This window comes from Gigantopelta aegis, chromosome 11 (assembly GCF_016097555.1).
Source record: "Gigantopelta aegis isolate Gae_Host chromosome 11, Gae_host_genome, whole genome shotgun sequence".
In the NCBI taxonomy this organism is placed as follows: Eukaryota; Metazoa; Mollusca; class Gastropoda; order Neomphalida; family Peltospiridae; genus Gigantopelta; species Gigantopelta aegis.
Window position 1 is genome coordinate 16,444,637 of NC_054709.1, and position 19,867 is coordinate 16,464,503.

The following is a 19,867-nucleotide window of genomic DNA, read 5'->3' on the forward strand; positions in this document are numbered from 1 at the left end:
CATGACAGTGGGTTAGTTGTTAGTTGGTTAGTGAGAAAGAAGAGGGTGTATATAGTGGCCTTATACCTACCCATTGAGCCCTTAAGAACTTGCTCTGGGTTGGAGCCGGTACCGGGCTGCGAACCCTGTACCTACCAGCCTGTAGTCCAATGGCTTAACCACTGCACCGCTGAGCCTGGTGATGCCCTTTTAACAAGTTGATCCATGTGTTCTTACCTGTTAGTCTCACCCTCGTAAAATATTTCCTGGTTTGTCATCTGGACATCCCTCACATCTGTCAATTGATGTTTAAATAGGTTGACCACAACATTGCAGTTACCCATCCCAAGTTATTTGCTCTTTATCCTATAACTTACCTATAATATCCATGTCATAAAGCCATTTGAAATTTACCATTATTATCTCGGTTAATAATGTTTTGCTGTCAATGGGTCGTCTGGTTACAGCCACCAAGACTTGTATACCTGAGCGTAACGTTTTGGTGAGATTTAGTTAAAGTGTGTGAAGTCATATTACCGGTGAGCCGACTTCAGAACTTTGATTTACGGAATATTGAATTAAAATTTTATAGGATCAATAGAATTCACTATTCGTGTTTTTTAATATGTAAAATATCAACCTTGTCTAGTTAATTGGTATATTTTTTTTAGCAGAGCCTCAACAAATACTGATTAACATAAACTCGGATAAACAGAATTTGCTATTCGTGTTTTTTTTAATATGTCAAATATCAACCTCATCAAGTTAATCGGTATTTGTTTTAGCAGAGCCTCAACAAATACTGATCAACATAGACCCAGATAAACAGAATTTGCTATTCGTGTTTTTTTTTAATATGTAAAATATCAACCTCATCTAGTTAATCGGTATTTGTTTTGGCTCTAACAAATACTGATTAACATAGACTCGGTTGATATTTTCCATATCAAAAACACTTGTGATGAATCCTCTATTTTTATTACCCATATGGGCTCAATGCGCGTAAGATTATATAACATAATGACTGATGGCTTTGTTGTAGACTGTAGAGGAATTTTTACATGAAAAATCAGTTAAAATTGACAATGGGTAATAAAGAGAATAACCAACTCGTTACGAGGAGTTACAAATTATCTGTCCCTCTTGAATGAATATTGTAAAACTCTCACCAAAGGCTCGGATTTACAACATTCATTAATTCGGGACAGATAATTCATGATTCCTCGTAGCTCGTTTGTTATTCTCTATATAAAACTTGCTGTGTATTTTCCAGGTGAGCCGGTTGGCAAGTTTGGATCGTGGAGCGAGTGTGACAAATGCGGAGTTGGTCAGCAGAGTCGGGAGGGGGAGTACATCAACATCAAAGACAAGGATGGAAATCCGTACAAGATTATTGAAAGACGAATCTGTTACAAGACCTGTGAAGATAGTAAGTCATGTTTCCTCACCTTTCTAGTTTTAGCGGATTCGCTTTTCAGACTTGTAGGAATGTGGGGAGGAGGTGCCATTTAATTTATAATGAAATTAACAGTGTAAAGACGGAAATCCGTACAAGATTATTGAAAGACGAATCTGTTACAAGACATGTGAAAACAGTAAGTCATGTTTTCTCAACTTTCTAGTTTCAGACTTTTTGGAATGGGGGGGGGAGGAGGGGGTTTCATTTTTATTGAAATTAATCATGTAAAGAACATGCAGTTGGAAATGAGGAGTGTATTAGTATTTTATTTAAAATAACAATATAAAGAACATGCTGTTGAAAATCGTGTGTGTGTGTGTGTAATATTTTATTGAAATTAACAAATTGAAATTAACAATGTAATGAACATGCAGTTGAAAATGTGGGGTGGTGGGGGCATTAAACTTGTATAGAAATTAACAATGTAAAGAACTATGAAGTTGAAAATGGGTGATGGGGGGGGGGGGGGGCATTAAAGCATTAAATATTTATGGAAATTAACAATGTTAAGAATATGTAGCTGATAATGGGGAGGATGGGCGGGCATTAATAATTTATTGAAATTAACAATGTGAAGAACGTAATTAACAAACTCGTTTTTATATGCCCATCTATGGGTCATATCATGGTATGGCATTGTTCGTCTGCCTGTACGTCCATCCGTCCGTACGTCCGTCTATTAACTTTTTCTTGTCTGCGTCCCGCCCCTCGTAACTCTCACATTTCAATTTTTTTAATGCAAGTCTGGGTGGTTTAAATACTTGTTTAAAAATGTTCAGTCGTGATTCGGAACACAATTAAAGTGTTGTAATGTTTACTCGTTTTCTTTAGTATAGACGGGTGGGACATAGCCCAGTGGTAGAGCGTTCGCTTGATGCGCGGCCAGTCTAGGATCGATCCCCGTCATGTGGTAGACACATTGGGTTATTTCTCGTTCCAGCCAGTGCTCCACAACTGGTGTAACAAAGGCCGTGGTATGTACTATCCTGTCTCTGGGATGGTGCATATAAATGATCCCTTGCTGCTAATCAAAAAGAGTAGCCCATGACGTGGCGACAGCGGGTTTCCTCTCCCAATATCTGTGTGGTCCTTAACCATATGTCTGACACCATATAACCGTAAATAAAATGTGTTGAGTGTGTCGTTAAATAAAACATTTCCTTCCTTCTTTAGTATATAGTCATCAAGTCGAATTTTCATGTTTTCTTTCACTAAGATTTTTAATACATATTTATATTTATTTTATGTATGTTAAAAAGTGACTTTGTGTTGTATAAATTTGTCATGTATACATTATGCAATTGTAGACTTGGGTGGACCAGAAATATACAATTAATTATGCATGATCGGATGAAATATACTGAACCTCAAAAGTAATGGGAAATAAATATTAATTTAGTTATATCTTTAATTTATTTAATATTATTCAGTTTGAATTCCATTAGTTGTTTTGTAATTAGTATTAAAATTATTAATATCTAGTAAACGTTTTAGGTCCATTTTGACAATCTCTTTACTGAAGTACTTGAAATTTATTTTATAAGTAAACACCTTGCCTTTGTTGTTAAGTGTAGTATATAATATTAAAGTGTTTTGCCAAGAAACTTGGCAAGACATAGTAGACTAAGAGACAGAGACAGAGATAGAGTATATATGGTATTGACATTACTTCAGCTTAATACATACAGCTTAATATATAATATTAAAGTGTTTTGCCGAGAAACTTGGCAAGACATAGTAGACTAATCACTTTTGGAGCATTCTCACCATTTTCAGGACACTTTTTTGTTGGGCGGTGGGTGAGTGAGTGAGTGAGTGAGAGACAGAGAGAGGGAGGGATGGATGGAAGGAAGGATGGATGGAGAGAGAGACAGAGAGAGGGAGGGATGGAAGGAGGGATGGATGGAGAGAGAGAGACAGACAGACAGAGAGATGGAGGGAGAGAGAGAGACACACACATGTTTGTTTTGTTTAACAACACCACTAGAGCAGAGAGACAGAGATAGGAAGGAAGGAAATGTTTATTTAACGACTCACTCAACACATTTTATTTACGGTTATATGGTGTCAGACGTGGTTAAGGACCACACAGATATAGAGAGAGGAAACCTGCTGTCGCCACTTCATGGGCTACTCTTTTCGATTAGCAGCAAGGGTTCTTTTATATTCACCATCCCACAGACAGGATAGTACATACCACAGCCTTTGTTACACCAGTTGTGGAGCACTGGCCGGAACGAGAAATAACCCAATGGGCCCACCAATGGGGATCGATCCTAGACTGACCGACTGACCACTGGGCTACGTCCCACCCCCTGAAACAGAGATAGAGACAGAGACAGAGATAGAGACAGAGATAGTGTGAGTGTGTTATTACCAGAGTGTGTTTTGGTATCGTCAATATCGATATCATACCAGTATATGAGGAATAAAAATTGTATTATGCAAGCCTCTTTTTATTCCTACTATATGGTATTGACAATACTTCAGCTTAATACAAGGTGCTTTTGTAAACTGTATACATGTACTCAACTTTAATTCCAGTCCGCCATTACTGAATATTCAAATGACATAAGAATGTGTGACATGGTGTCTTTTAGAATCTTTTAGATTATAATAATTTAAAAAAAGTTTTCTTTCAGGTCCATGCAAGGAAGGTGTTTGTCCGCCAGGCAAGGTGTGCGTGTTTGACAAGGATAATGTGACGTCGTGTATCTGTCCTGAGTGCAAGGGTTGGGGTTCAGAACCCATCTGTACACTTAGGGGACAGGTAAAGATGACGTACGACAACGACTGTGAAAGAATGCGTGATGCCTGTCTTCTCAACGAAACCATCAACACAGTCCAGAATGTGGCTTGTGGACGTAAGTCAGAGGTGGAAATGGGGAGGGGAGAGGTGGAGTCAGGGGAGGAGGAGGGAGAAGCAGGGGAGGTGGAGGGAGAAGCTGGGGAGGTGAAGAGGCAGGGAGGAAGAGGGAGAAACAGGGGAAGTGGAGAGGTGAGAGAGATGGAGTCAGGGTAGGAGGAGGAAGAAGCAAGGGAGGTGGAGGGAGAAGCTGGGGAGGTGAAGAGGCAGGGAGGAAGAGGGAGACACAGGGGAGGTGAAGAGGGAGGGCAGGGAGAAGCAGGGGAGGTGGAGAGGCAGGGAAGGTGGAGGGAGAAGCTGGGGAGGTGAAGAGGCAGGGAGGAGGAGGGAGAAACAGGGGAGGTGGAGAAGTGGAGAGGCAGGGGACGTGGAGAGGTGAGAGAGATGGAGTCAGGATAGGAGGAGGAAGAAGCAAGGGAGGTGGAGGGGGATGGAAATCCAGGGGAGGTGGAGAGGCGGAGGAGAAGGCAGAGGCAGGGGAGGTGGAGAGGCAGGGGAGGTGAGAGAGGTGGAGGAGAAGGCAGAGGCAGGGGAGGTGAGAGAGGTGGAGGAGGTGAGAGGCAGGGGAGGTGGAGAGGCAGGGGAGGTGGAGGAGAAGGCAGAGGCAGGGGAGGTGGAGAAGGCAGATCCAGGGGAGGTGGAGGAGATGGAGAGGCAGGGGAGGTGAGAGAGGTAGAGGCAGACACAGGGGAGGTGTTTGTAATGGAAATTTTCGGGAGGTGGGTGCATGAAAGGAATTTGCCCTGATATTTTAAAGGTAAAATTTAGTTTTTACCCTGAAAAATGCTCAGTCTAAAAGTTAAAGTTTGTTTTGTTTTTATTTATATCCATGGCATTTATGTCGATTGATACGTTACATGTAGGAGTTTTAGCCACATTTGTTACTATTGTCATCTATGGGATTTGATTTGGTAGTACCACTAAGGTTTCGGGCATGGCCATTGGTCTGGCCCGGGACAGATAGGATATAAAGCCAAAAGTTTGTTTTAGTTAATGACACCACTAGAGCACATTCAATTTGAACATCTTCGTACAAGGCTTACCTGAAACATAGGATATAAGGAGCTAAACATGTCTGCCCTATCTGGGTGGGTAGGAGGTGTTATTTTCACCTGAATACTGCCCTACCTGTTTCCCTTTAATCACTAGAGCACACTCTATTTGATTAATTGACTAAAACCGGCCTCGGTGGCGTTGTGGCAGGCCATCGGTCTACAGGCTGGTAGGTACTGGGTTCAGATCACAGTCGAGGCATGGGATTTTTAATCCAGATACCGACTCCAAACCCTGAGTGAGTGCTTCACAAGGCTCAATGGGTAGGTGTAAACCACTTGCACCGACCAGTGATCCATAACTGGTTCAACAAAGGCCATGGTTTGTGCAATTCTGCCTGTGGGAAGCGCAAATAAAAGATCCCTTGCTTCTAATAGGAAGAGTAGCCCATGTAGTGGCGACAGCGGGTTTCCTCTCAAAATCTGTGTGGTCCTTAACCGTATGTCTGACGCCATATAACCGTAAATAAAATGTGTTGAGTGCGTCGTTAAATAAAACATTTCTTTCTTTAATTGACTACGGGCCATTCAAATATTACATAATGCTATTGTAAGGCTACATAACGTTTGGACATACACCCACCCACCCCCTGTAAGGCTACATAACATTTGGACATACACCCACCCCTATAAGGCTACATAACATTTGGACATACACCCATCCACCCCCTATAAGGCTACATAATGTTTGGACATACATCCACCCACCCCCTGTAAGGCTACATAACATTTGGACATACACCCACCCACCCCCTGTAAGGCTACATAACATTTGGACATACACCCGCCCACCCCCTGTAAGGCTATTTAAGCGTTTGGACATACACCCACCCACCCCCTGTAAGGCTATTTAATGTTTGGACATACATCCACCCACCCCCTGTAAGGCTACATAACATTTGGACATACACCCATCCACCCCCTATAAGGCTACATAATGTTTGGACATACATCCACACACACCCCCCCCCCCCTGTAAGGCTACATAACATTTGGACATACACCCACCCACCCACCCCCTGTAAGGCTACATAACATTTGGACATACACCCACCCATCCCCTATAAGGCTACATAATGTTTGGACATACATCCACCCACCCCCTGTAAGGCTACATAACATTTGGACATACACCCACCCATCCCCTATAAGGCTACATAATGTTTGGACATACATCCACCCACCCCTATAAGGCTACATAACATTTGGACATACACCCATCCATCCCCTATAAGGCTACATAATGTTTGGACATACATCCACCCACCCCCTGTAAGGCTACATAACATTTGGACATACACCCACCCACCCCCTGTAAGGCTACATAACATTTGGACATACACCCGCCCACCCCCTGTAAGGCTATTTAATGTTTGGACATACACCCACCCACCCCCTGTAAGGCTATTTAACGTTTGGACATACATCCACCCACCCCCTGTAAGGCTACATAATGTTTGGACATACACCCACCCACCTCCTTGAGTGTTACGTAATATTTGAATGGCCCCTATTGGTTTCTTAGTTCTGACAGATAGTGCCGAATTTACATATACATGTATTTACCACACTTAGACACCTACATTCAGACCAATTAATGTCTTTACAGGGTGTATACTACCAAATCCAATCCCATAGATGACAATAGTAACATATGTGCAGGCATCGAAATAAGTCTAGACAAAAATTTCAACGTTAACAGTAGTTTCGTTTCCAAACGTAAACCAGACAATGCTTTCCGGACTTCCGCATTTCATTTTCTCGTAAGGAATTGCTGCAATGTTCGCGTGCACTTGTGCAATTGCAAGCAATTACAGTCATTCCACGTTTAAGCAGCGTCCACTAGATGAATTTACTTTTTCGTTTCGTTTTCTCATACTAAATTGCACCGATGTTCGTGTGCACTTGTGCAGTTGCAAAGCAATTTCGGCAGTCCGCGTTTAAGCAGCGCCCACTAGATAAATTTACTTCCGGATTTCGTTTCTCGTACCGATGTCAACCAGTGCACCATGACTGGTATATCAAAGGCCGTGGTATGTACTATCCTGTCTGTGGGATGGTGTATATAAAAGATCCCTTGCTGTTAATCGAAAAGAGTAGCCCATGAAGTGGCGACAGTGGGGGTTTCCTGTCTCAATATCTGTGTGGTCCTTAATCATATGTCTGACGCCATATAACCATAAATAAAATGGGTTGAGTGCGTCGTTAAATAAAACATTTCTTTTTTCTTTCTTGCGTACCGATGTTCACGCGCACCGATACAATTTCAGAATGTCCGCGTTAAAAGTAACAGGAATTCAATTCTAACTTTCATATAGTTGTGGTAACCTATAGGTTACCAGGCTATATTTTGTGGTAACCTGTAAATGGGTTACCAGACACAATGCTTATTTCGATGCCTGTGTGTGGCTAAAACTCCTACCTGCAGCGTATCAATCGACATAAATGCCGGATATAAATACTGCCACCCCTCACCCTTAAAGTGAATCAGAAAACATTGGGGGTCAAGCTGCTCATTTCTAAGATAATGGGTATCATCTATGACTTTTTTACAGGTACCCCATACATGTTTCAAGCACAAGGCTACTTGACACAGTGGTACTAGATGAAATAAAATTGCATACATTTTTAGCCCAAACACACTCACATTTATAACCAATCACAGGACTTGTGGTGTTCACTTCTCTGTCAAAAGTTGGGTGTACCTCGGAATTTGACCCAGCCGGAAGTTATTTGGTTTAGTAATAACTATAGGGGCATGATAAAAAGTACTCTCTCCCTATAATATATCTTATTCTATAATTTACCCATGATATCCATGTCATAAACCCATGTGATAATTTACTTTATTAACCCGGTTAATAATGGTATGCAAATTTGCAAGGTCTCTAGGTAATGTGTTTCTGTGGGTGGGTCATTTGCTTACAAGTCAACAAGACCCATGGACCTGAGCGTAACATTTTCAAAGATTTGTTTAAAATGCGTGACATCAAACTAATTTGTGCTAATCGTGATGACATGATATTATCGATGGCTGTGACTTTAGTACTGTGATTTACTAAAATATTAATTTAAAACATTATTTTAAAAGTGTTATAGGATAAATAGAATTCGCTACTCGTGTTTTTTAATATGTAAAATATCAACCTCGTCTAGTTAATCGGTATTTGTCTCGGCAGAGCCTTGACAAATACTGATTAACTAGGCTCAGTTGATATTTTACATATTAATGTAACAGAAAAATATCAACCTCCACGGAGGGGATTCGAACCACAGACTCTCAGTACACGAATCCAGCGCTCTACCAACTGAGCTAATAGGGAAATTCCCACTAGCTACTGCCAGTAGGAGCACTTTATATCAACACTACTACATACTACCCCCTCAAGTGAAGCTACGTCCCGGAGCTGTGGGCCATGGGCAGTTGAACTGTTACGGGTCCCGACTGGTATTATAATTGTATTCGTGTGTTAAGAACACACCCAGTCCCTACGTCGGCTCCAAGTGTAACAGAAAAATATCAACCTCCACGGAGTGGATTCGAACCACAAACTCTCAGTACGAGAGTCCAGCGCTCTACCAACTGAGCTAATAGGGAAATTCCCACTAACTACTGCCAGTAGGAGCACTTTATATCAACACTACTACATAAAAAAATGCTCGTGACGAATCCTCTATCTACGTTTCAGGTAAACCTCTGAACTGTACGAAGATGTTCAACTGGGTTAGCAAGAGAGAGGCTGATGGATGCTATTCTCAGTACCACGATTTTGGCAAGTGCGAGGGCGGCTGTGGTCAGGACCCTGAAGACTGCTGTCAGGAAATAAAAGTCGAAGAAGATGTGGAGTATTTCTGTGGTGCTGAACGTGGTATCATGCGAAAGGTGGGTTCATTCATTAATTAAGATGTTGTTTGTTTGTTTTCACCGGCCTCACGATTGAAAAAAAAAGAAAAAAAAGAAGCTTATTTTGTTCAACGACACCACTAAAGCACATTGATTTATTAATCATCGGCTATTGGATGTCAAACATGTATATGGTCATTTTTAACAGTCACGGAAAGGGAACCCGCTGCATTTTTCCATTACTACCAAGGGATTTTTTATATGCACCATCCCACAGACAGGATAGCACATACATGTACCACGGCCTCTGACATACCAGTCGTGGTGCACTGGCTGTGACGAGAAATAGCCCAGATGGGCCCACCGATGGGGATCGATCACAAACCAACTGAGCATCAGGTGAGTGCTTTACCACTGGGCTATGTCCCGCCCTGGTCTAACGATTGTGTCATGGTTAAGACATCAGACATGAGGCTGGTAGGTACCGGGTTCTCAGCCCAGTACTGGCTCCAACTCAGAGCGCGTTTTAATGACTCAGTGGGTAGGTAGGTGTAAGACCACTACACCCTCTTATCTCAATAACCACTAACAACTAACCCACTGTCCTGGGCAGACAACCCAAATAGCTGAGGAACTGAGGTGTGTGCCAGGACAGCGTGCTTGAACCTTAATTGGATATAAGCATGAAAATAAGTTCATATATATATATATATATATATATATATATATATATATATAGATATATAGATACAGTCGAACCTGTCTATGGCGGCCACTCGTGGGACATGACAAAAGTGGCCGCCATAGAGAGGTGGCCGCCGTATGCAGGTCATATATAAGTCGGAATTTTTAAAAACAATTACACGTATATTGCAATAGAACTATTAAGGAGCCATATACATGTGCAAAAACGTAATTAAAAACAAGACAAAAAATTATCATCTATATGAAATTTTATTAAGTGAAAAAGAGAATATTTAACAAACAACAGAATAATGGAGCACTGTTCTGCGCATTAAAGTCACTGATTATCCTTTAATGTTCACTTGCTAAAGAAGTCACGTATCTTGCTTTGTTTGCACATATTTTCAACTCGCATGTTTGACACACTTTCCTGAAGTTCCATCACAGAAGTTACGATATCACATTTACCATGGAAGAGTCCAAATTCTTTTAACTTTCGAACATATTGTTCGGCCTCTGACAGAGAACACACGGTGGTAGTATCCACACTTTCTTCGTCACTGCTAACATCTTCTGATGATTGGGATGGCTCCAAGTTCTTCAGAAGTTCCGATTGCCAACATTTCTTTATAACTTGCACTAAAAAACAATTGTGGCCGCGATAGCAGGTTAATTTTCGCTTTTTTATGACAAAAGTGTGGCCGCTGGCCGCATTGAGCAGGTGGTTGCCATATAGAGGTAAAATATATAGTAAAATTCATTGGGGGGACCTCAGGGTGGCCGCCATGGACAGGTGGCCGCCATATGGAGGTGGCCGCGAAGGCAGGTTTGACTGTATATATATATATATATATACACACACACATATATATCCACATCCAAACATTTCCCTATTCCTAGATTTAACATATTCTACTAAAGAGTAATTAACAATTTCTAACTACATGTAACTGAAACACAATTCCACTAATGAAGCAAGAATGTCCTGATAAAGGAAGGAAAGAAATTATTTATTTAACGCACCCAACACATTTTATTTACGGCTATATGGAAAGAAAGAAAGAAATGTTTTATTTAACAAAGCACTCAACACATTTTATTTACGGTTATATGGTGTCAGACATATGGTTAAAGACCACACAGATATTGAGAGAGGAAACCCGCTGTCGCCACTTCATGGGCTACTCTTTTTGATTAGCAGCCAGGGATCTTTTATATGCACCATCCCATAGATAGGATAGTACATTCCATGGCCTTTGATATACCAGTCGTGGTGCACTGGCTGCAACGAGAAATAGCCCAATGGGCCCACTGACGGGGATCAATCCCACACCGGCCGTGCAATCGAGCGAGCGCTCTACCACTGGGCTGCTTCCCTCCCCAAAACCTGTTAATAAGGCCTCTCTACCCAACAGACTGTTTGTGTTCTGTGATCAAAAGTCTTGCTGCCACTGGGCTGCTTTGGAACTTCACATTTGCTTCCATTAATGGTTCCAAGTTCTTGCACTGGATGACATGTAAATGACCTTAATTTAACTTTGGGTGTGTCAAGTTTACCATGTCCAAAGACCTTTTTGAATGTCTCATTAGCCATGACTGTATAAGGGAACCCCGTGTCAATTTCAAAACTTCACCAGTTCACCTTGAGTATCTAATTCACACAACACTAGAGCAGTCTTTCCTCTTCCCTTCACGCTGCACAACGATCACTGTGTGGACCTCATTCTCACTGTTTTTTTCTTGTTCCAACCAGTGCACCACAACTGGACAAAGGCCGTGGTATGTGCTTTCCTGTCTGTGCATGGTATGTGCTTTCCTGTCTGTGGGAAAATGCATCTAAAAGATCCCTTGCTGCATTAGAAAAAATGTAGCTGGTTTCCATAATACACCAAATGTTTGACATCCGATAGCCGATTATTAATTAATCAGTGTGCTCTAGTGGTGTCGTTAAACAAAACAAACTTCTTCTTCATTCTCACTTCACCAGTGTTCTTCACCTTGGTTGCAGTTGACCTGTATGTGATCTTTCCGGCCATAATGAAAACGGTTCTTGTCGTGAATGACACAATACATGTACTGTGGATCATGATCTGAAAACATTCTTTCTGTGGCCTACATCCTTGGCGTCCACCACTTCTCTCCTTCCCCTTAAACCATTGATGCCCTCGCAACTTCGACTCATCCTGGATAGAAATGCGCAGTATTAAAATTTCAGGTTCAGTATCGGTATCAGTATTTTTGGGTTGGTATACCTCGGTATCAGTACAGTATTTGGTATTGATGCAATACCAATACTAATATCAAGCAGTATTTTCGGTATACTCGGCTTTAAATGCATGCCCAAGTTAAAGGGACATTCCTGAGTTTGCTGCATTGTAAGATGTTTCCGACTAATAAAATATTTCTACTATTAAACTTACATATTAAATATATTTTCTTGTTTAGAATATCAATGTCTGTATATTTAATGTGTTTCTGGTCGTATTAATATTTGTAAGAAGACCAAACTGGATTTTGTTTTCAAATAATTCCGTATGTACTAAAACACAATATTTTAGGAAATAAAATGAAATTTAACCTAGCACAAATATTAGAATGATCAGAAATACATTTAATTTACAGTCACTAATATTTTATGCAGAAAAATATATTTGATATAATTACAATCGTTAAAAAGTCTCTGTTAGTTGATAACATCTTAAAAATTGCAGCAAAATCAGGAATGTTCCTTTAATAGGTCTCACCCACTAATTTCATCTAAATAAAATTTAAAATTCCATACACAAGGCACTCGTCTCTCTCCTCTTTTCAGCTATTTTGCATTCATCAGATATATTGTTAGTGCTTTACTAAATGGCGGATAACATTTTTTAATACTGAAATTTCAGTATTTTGAAATTTGCTCGGTACAGTAAATCGGTATTGACATGATACCGATACCAAACAGCCCAGCTCTAATCCTGGACTTTCAAAACACCAACTGCTTGAACACCTGTAGCCCATGAAGTGGCGACAGCGGGTTTCCTCCCTCAATATCTGTGTGGTCCTTAACCATATGTCCGACACCATATAACCGTAAATAAAATGTGTTGAGTGCTTCGTTAAATAAAACATTTCCTTCCTTCCTTCTCCTGGATTCACAGATCATTAGTATCAGAAATAAATCTTATCACTTAATGCGCAAGTGACAAACTGTCCAAAATTGCAGGGTCCAACAAGACATTGCAATTCTGCCAGGAACATCTGAAAACTTTCCTCTTTCTTTCGGCTTCTAGAATAAAACAGCAAGCTTTCACTGACCTCAGAAAGTTTTGGTTTAAAATGATTCTTGATGAGGTTACAAACAGCGGTAAAAGTTTTGGTTTCAGGTTTGTCAGGGAGGCAACAATTTTTTATAATATAGTAAGTTGCTGAACAAATATATGAACACAAAATACACATCTTTTCCCGTGTCATCATCAGTATCATTTGCAATAAAAAACATTTTAACAGCTCACCTATCAGTTCTGACATTTTTATCCTTGTCGCCAGTTACGTAGCCCAGTGGTAAAGCGGTCGCTTGATGCATGGTCAGTTTGGGATCGATACCCCGTCGGTGGGCCCATTGGGCAATTTCTCGCTCCAGCCAGTGCACCATGGCTGGTACATCAAAGGCTGTGGTATGTGCTATCCTGTCTATGGGATGGTGCATATAAAAGATCCCTTGCTGCCATTTGAAAAGAGTAGCCCATGAAGTGGCGACAGCGGGTTTTCTCCTTCAATATCTGTGTGGTCCTTAACCTGACACCATATAACCGTCAATAAAATGTGTTGAGTGCGTCGTTAAATAAAACATTTCCTTCCTTCCTTGCTTTGTCGCCAGTTATGTTGGGTTTTAGACATCGATGGCAGATGCAACACAACTGTGAAACATGTCTGACGTTTATTCACCTCCAACCAAGAAGTGTTACATAAAAAGAGTAGTTTCCCTTGAAACAGAACAACCAGGGATGTCACATCCCAACAGACCACCCTTAATTTGTTTAATATTATATCATGTAGAATATTATATAACTTAATAAGACATGGGCATAGGAAGCAGAGGGGGGCAAGGGGTCATGTGCCCTCCCACACTTTTCTTGGTCCAGCAGCAGCAGTGATGGTTTATATATATATTTATATTAATATGTGTGTGTGTGTGTGTGTGTGTGTGTGTGTGTGTGTCTCTGTGTGTGTGTGCATGTGTGTGTGTGCATGTGTGTGTGTGCATGTGTGTGTGTCTGTCTGTGTGTGTGTTCATGTGTATGTGTGTGTGTGTGTCTCTCTGTGTGTGTCTGTCTGTGTGTGCATGTATGTGTGTGTCTGTGTGTGTATTTGTGTGGTGTGGTGTGTGTATTTGTGTGTGTGGTGTGATGTGTGTGTGTGTGGGTGTGGTGTGGTGTGTGTGTGGTGTGTGTGTGTCTGTGTTTGTATGTGTGTGTGTGTCTGTGTGTGTGTGTATTTGTGTGGTGTGATGTGTGTGTGTGGTGTGATGTGTGGGTGTGGGTGTGGTGTGGTGTGGTGTGTGTGTGTGATGTGTGTGTGCCCCACACACACACGTTATGGCACCTTCCTTTTACGCTGCTAATATATATGGTATGTAATATAAAAAAAAAACATTTCATTTTGTTTTCTTCCAGAAAAACGTTGTTGTGGACTGCAAATGTATCAGTTTTGAGGAGTTACTTAAACAAAAGCAAGGTGTAACAACGCCATCGCCAACCGAACCTTAAAAATATAATCACATGATTTTGGGTGCAGCGGTTTGTGATAAACACAATCACATGGTCTTGAGTACCGGTACATCAGAAACACCTCTATGTAGTTAGATTTGTAAGCATGGAATATTGTAGACCTCCAAAAATATGCATATTCACGGAGTTCACTCCCCTGTTTGGTCATCAAAGTGTCAATAACTGTAAATCATAAAATATTAGCGATCTTAAAATTTAGCAAAATCCAAATAAGTAACATATTTGCGACATAAAACTTCAGTGAGGTCGTCACATCAGAAACTAAAAAGGAAACGTTGTAGGATCAGCTGAAATAAAAATGTTGATCAATTGCGACTTTACGCACCTTACAGACAGCTTAAATTTAGTACCAGATTGCATTAATGTGCATTACTGTAACTACTGTTGTTTGCTATATTTTTGGTTTAATCAATAACATGCATCCATTGTTGAGTGGACAAAACAATTGCACAAATGTTTTCTGGAACTGTCTGTTGCACGTTTCTTTAAATTTAGTGTCATGAAATATTAATGTCTTGTTCTTTCGTGCTAAAATTTTATGCTCGCTAACATTTCCCGATTTACAGTATATAGTTGAAAAAAGAAATTACTGTGCTTACTTCTAGAATTACCTACTTAGTAAATGGCAGGGATCGAAATGAGCAATAGGTCTGGTAACTAGGGCCTCCACGAGTCCAAAATACACAAAATATTGGACTCAAGTACTCAAGGGTCAAAGTCGACCCCGGATCCGAGTACCCAACACTTAGATGATAATGAGAATAATGAATAAAGTGAAATAGCATTATGCATCTTAATTCCAGTGCTGAACGTGGATGCCAAATCATGCCATTGTATTGCATTCCACACATTCGACTGTTGTTTTCCCACTATATCTCATAGCACTGTAATGTAACCTGTGGCAAGCATATGGCAAAGTGACGTAAAACTTGTTTAATAATTTAATGAGAATGCTCTTCCTTACATGGGTGCTCGAGTCCTGTGAATTGTCTCGAGTCTTGCTAGGCTCTGCCCGTGCCCGAGTACTCTTGGAGCCACTACTGGTAACCCATGTATCATAAAATACAGACGGTTATCACCTACCAGGTATATTTATAATTCCATAATGACTATAAACTCCCTTGACAGGCTCACTGATACTTTCTTATTCATTCATACCACTGTTCTCACTGTACTGATACTGAATGTATATCGAAATAACACTCGGTTGATACAAAATTTTAAGTGCTGTAGGTTTAGCTTAATAATATTTTGTGGAGAAAGAAGTATCCGGTCCTCAACTTTCTTCACCTGTACGTGGTAACCTCGTGGTAACCTGAACAACCAGTCCTGACTTATTTCGATCCCTGCTCGTTTAAACTAAATAAATTAGGACATAACCAAATGAAGTTTTTAGATTTGCGGGTATTATTTGTCTTAGTTGGTGCCCACAGATGTTATATTTAGCTGAATTAAAAATATTTGCAAGCAAGCATCAAATTGTCATACCTGCAAATCTACAAACTCCATATCGTTATGTCCATTGAAAACTGAAATGTTTTTCCAATGAATCAACTGAATGCCTTGTATTTTAAACAAATTTTTTTAAAAATACTTGGCTACAGTCAATAAACTCTTGAACTTGGTCTGTCCCAGTTTCTAATGATGTCAGTAGCTTTGCGGGTGTTATGGTCTATTTTGATGCTCACGCAACCTTGTAATTAATCAATCACATTGCAGCACATACCATCAGTTTACAATAATTTATTAACATTGAGATGTGTTTACACAGTGATAGCAAGTAAGGATCTCAAAGTGCGAATAAACTAGATTCTGTCATAGGCATAAAAGGACTCAATTTTATAGCGGAGTAGGCTGTTTTTTAGCCGGAATTAAGCAAAATTGGATTACAACTAATATTGTGAGAAGAATGATGGAAATACATGGTGAAAAACATTTCAAGTGATTTCCATTTTTCCCAAACGTTGTCATCATTTTTGCCCACATCCGAATATTTGCTCCAGCACTGGGTTGGGGAGTGACTGTTTAGGGGTGCTAGCCCTCTCACTCCCCATCACTCCCCTGAGACTAGTTCAAGGAGAGTGATTTTTAGCTTCCCTTAGCATGTCAATTTACCACTGGTGTAGGAACCTTTTCAGATATATTGCTTTATAATAGTGTAAAAGTGTGTAAATATAAAAGTGTGGCCCCCCCTCCGACATTTTGGCACCTTCCTACGCCACTAACATGGTATCTATATTGTATATGTTAAATGGTTCCTGATAATCTATAAGTCAGGTAGCGAATTAATCACTCACCTCATTTATTTTTGGACAATGAGGTCTGGGTTCTGACATTTTGTGTGGTGTCAGGAAAAAAAAATCAAAGTTACTTTTGTTTAACTGTAACTTGTTTACAAGCACACAAAAAATGTATCAAAATATTCCAGTGATATGTAATATAATATATACTTAAATCCAATTCCTTATTAATATTATTTAAAAGATTGTACCTGTTTTAATAGTTGTTTGTTATTTGTCAGAAAATGTGTTATTATTTATGTCCAATAATATATAATGTAACATAAAATAAAATAAACTCCCATATCATATTAATACAATGTAAAAGATTACATCTTTTAATACCTTGTTGTTTGTTATTTATTAGAAAATGTATTATTATTTATATATCCAATAATATATATGTAGCGTAAAATGAACCTACTCTCATGCCTGAATTATAGATCTGATTTAAAAGACTGTCTTTTAACAGTTGTTTGTTATTTGTTAGAAAATGTATTGTTATTATTTACATTGTTTAAGTTTTATTTGTTTTGGAGCACAAATAACTGAATTAAATTGTTTTAAAACAATATTTATATTACCTCATTTCCACACTTTTAGAGTCTCAGGTGAACAACAACAACAACAAAAAAACCAATGATGAAAAGTAAAATGTACAGCAGAAGTGGGTCTTCTAACTCCTAACACAGTAACCCAGTGTGTCCACGTCTCCTTTATTTCAAAGAATCTCCTATATTTCATGATTCTTCTTGATCTCCTTTATTTCCTCCAAAAAAAGGAGATTGTCAGCAATTTTATTGGCTTATTTCCTCACAATTGAGTGTGTAATTGTATTCAAGTGACTTTTATACTTTCAAATTGAGCTCCTGCAATAAAACTATGGTTTATAAGGGTGTATTGTCTATTTTCCCATTCATGTCTATATTATAAGTGTATAGCTCTCCATTTATGGTGTATAATATTAAATTTAATACAATATCTTGTTGAAATGTTGACTAGATGCTGTCAGAATGCACCTCAGGACACTTTCTTTTTTTTTCTCAAAAATTTCACCAGACACAAAGGGTGACATCCCTCCCTCCCCCCCCCCCCCTCTCGAACTTACCCCCCATGGGCACGTTGCACTGCAAATAAAGCCTACGACTTTATCTCCTTTATTTTCATTTCAAGTCTGTGGACACTGTAACCCTAAAAGGGGCTGCTTATGTGTACTGACAGGTCGGGTTATTGGTGTTGCAATATATGCTAGGTATTTATGCACACAACACATCTTGGATCTCCAGAAATTTTTTAGTTCTCTGAAAAATAAGAAAGAAAAAAACCCTGCAAAATAAACCCACCTCACATATATATAATCATATACGGGTTCCTTTAATAAATTACCGGTAAAGAAACAATTCGGGAGTTGTAATATTTATTTGATGACTCAATTTGGAATCAATTTAGGTACAGAAGTTTTAAAGCAGTCTTCATTAAAATGAAAGAGAATAGGCAAACACGAATGTCTAAAAGAAGAGGTGTTTCTTTAATGATATAACAACATCTTTTATTACACATCGTTTATATTTGTAATAATTATAATTCATGTAGCAAAGGTTTTATTCAATTAATGTATGTGAATCACCCTTTTGTACCAAATTTATACTGTCAAGACAAAGACAGGGATTTTATTAGTTTAAAATTGCACTAAGTGACATAAAAGTGCAAAGTTTTTCTGATTTTATTTGTGTGCAATATAATGTGACATTTTTTAATTTAAAATGTGTGCTTTCCTTATCAATAAATTTAAACAAAAAAGGAAATTTGTTTACCTGTCTTGGACAAAACTCTGGTAAAGTCAAAAGTTGTGTCCATGTCAGGCGTTCTTTAACAGTTCTCTGATGGAAGCACGCCCTAATTTACTCACACCCATATATTAGTCTGTACTGCAAAAGTTTGGGGATTAGGGTTTCAAATCGGATATAAAAACTTTTTTTTATAGAAGCGCAGGTGCGCGTACCGGAATGTTACCAGGGGAGTCAATACTATGGCAAATGAAGATTATAGAGGTGGGTCTTACGACATGTTCCCCAGGAAAATGTATTGGGGGGGGGGGGGGGGGGGGGGGGGGGGGGAAATTTCTTGTGCGCGGGGTTCGACCACCGTAGCCCATCTCTGTACATGCGCTTGAGACGAATTCGTATTTTTCATACAAAGATGGGGTATTTCGTTCTTGTTCTTAATTAAGGTTTGTGATCATTGTTATAACTGAAACTCTGTTTGTTTGTTTATTAATCATCCATGACATTATTTATTAACATTAACTGCCCTATAATTGGTCTTCAGCTTGGTGACGGGTATATATTATGATTAATAGGTTATTATGCATTTGTTACAGTTCTCGAAATCAAGGCTGCACCCAAATAAAATGTGGTTCATGTTAAATGCTCTTGTTTTGTTGTCATGTTTTGTTGTTGTTGGGTTTTTTTGGGGTGCGGGGTTTTTTGGGGGTTGCTTTTGTTGTTGAGATTTTTTTTCAAGGGTGGGGGGGGGGGGGGTGGGGGTGTTCTAGCCAGTGTCCCATGATATGCGTATCACGGATTATGTATTATGAAGTAGGTGTATCGTAACAGCCATATTATCTACATGCATTATAAGTAATCAAAAAATGCATTATTTTAATATTCATTTAGTAGTATACATCATTGTATGACAATTAAAAAAAAAAAAAGTATGTGACTAGCAAATATTTAAAAATATTTTATTGATTTTTTTGTACAAATAGATGTTCTGATATTGTCGATTAAATCTCCTTCTTCACAATGCCAGGGGGCGGTGGTGTATGAGATTTTTTTCTGCATGCAGGTGCTGAAAAAAGAAGAAGAATATGTATGAACACTCTGGGCTGAACTGACGAAGATTGTGTATCTTAAACGCATGTATTTAAGCA

The 19,867-nt window shown here is 39.4% G+C and overlaps 2 protein-coding genes across 3 annotated transcripts in view; one reads left to right on the plus strand and one right to left on the minus strand.

Annotated features, from left to right (window-relative positions):
* Positions 1–19,362, plus strand: part of LOC121385046 — a 184,693-nt gene extending 165,331 nt beyond the window's left edge. The window contains exons 50-53 of the mRNA XM_041515582.1: positions 1,253–1,408; positions 4,081–4,302; positions 9,046–9,239; positions 14,543–19,362. Of these exons, the coding sequence (XP_041371516.1) occupies positions 1,253–1,408; positions 4,081–4,302; positions 9,046–9,239; positions 14,543–14,635 (665 nt within the window). The 3' untranslated portion in view covers positions 14,636–19,362. The remainder of the gene's footprint in view (positions 1–1,252; positions 1,409–4,080; positions 4,303–9,045; positions 9,240–14,542) is intronic.
* The window catches only part of LOC121385200, a 32,030-nt gene continuing 30,351 nt past the window's right edge, over positions 18,189–19,867 (minus strand). For both annotated transcript variants that reach the window (XM_041515770.1, XM_041515769.1), the window contains one exon: positions 18,189–19,785. In XM_041515770.1, the coding sequence (XP_041371704.1) occupies positions 19,735–19,785 (51 nt within the window). In that variant the 3' untranslated portion in view covers positions 18,189–19,734. The remainder of the gene's footprint in view (positions 19,786–19,867) is intronic.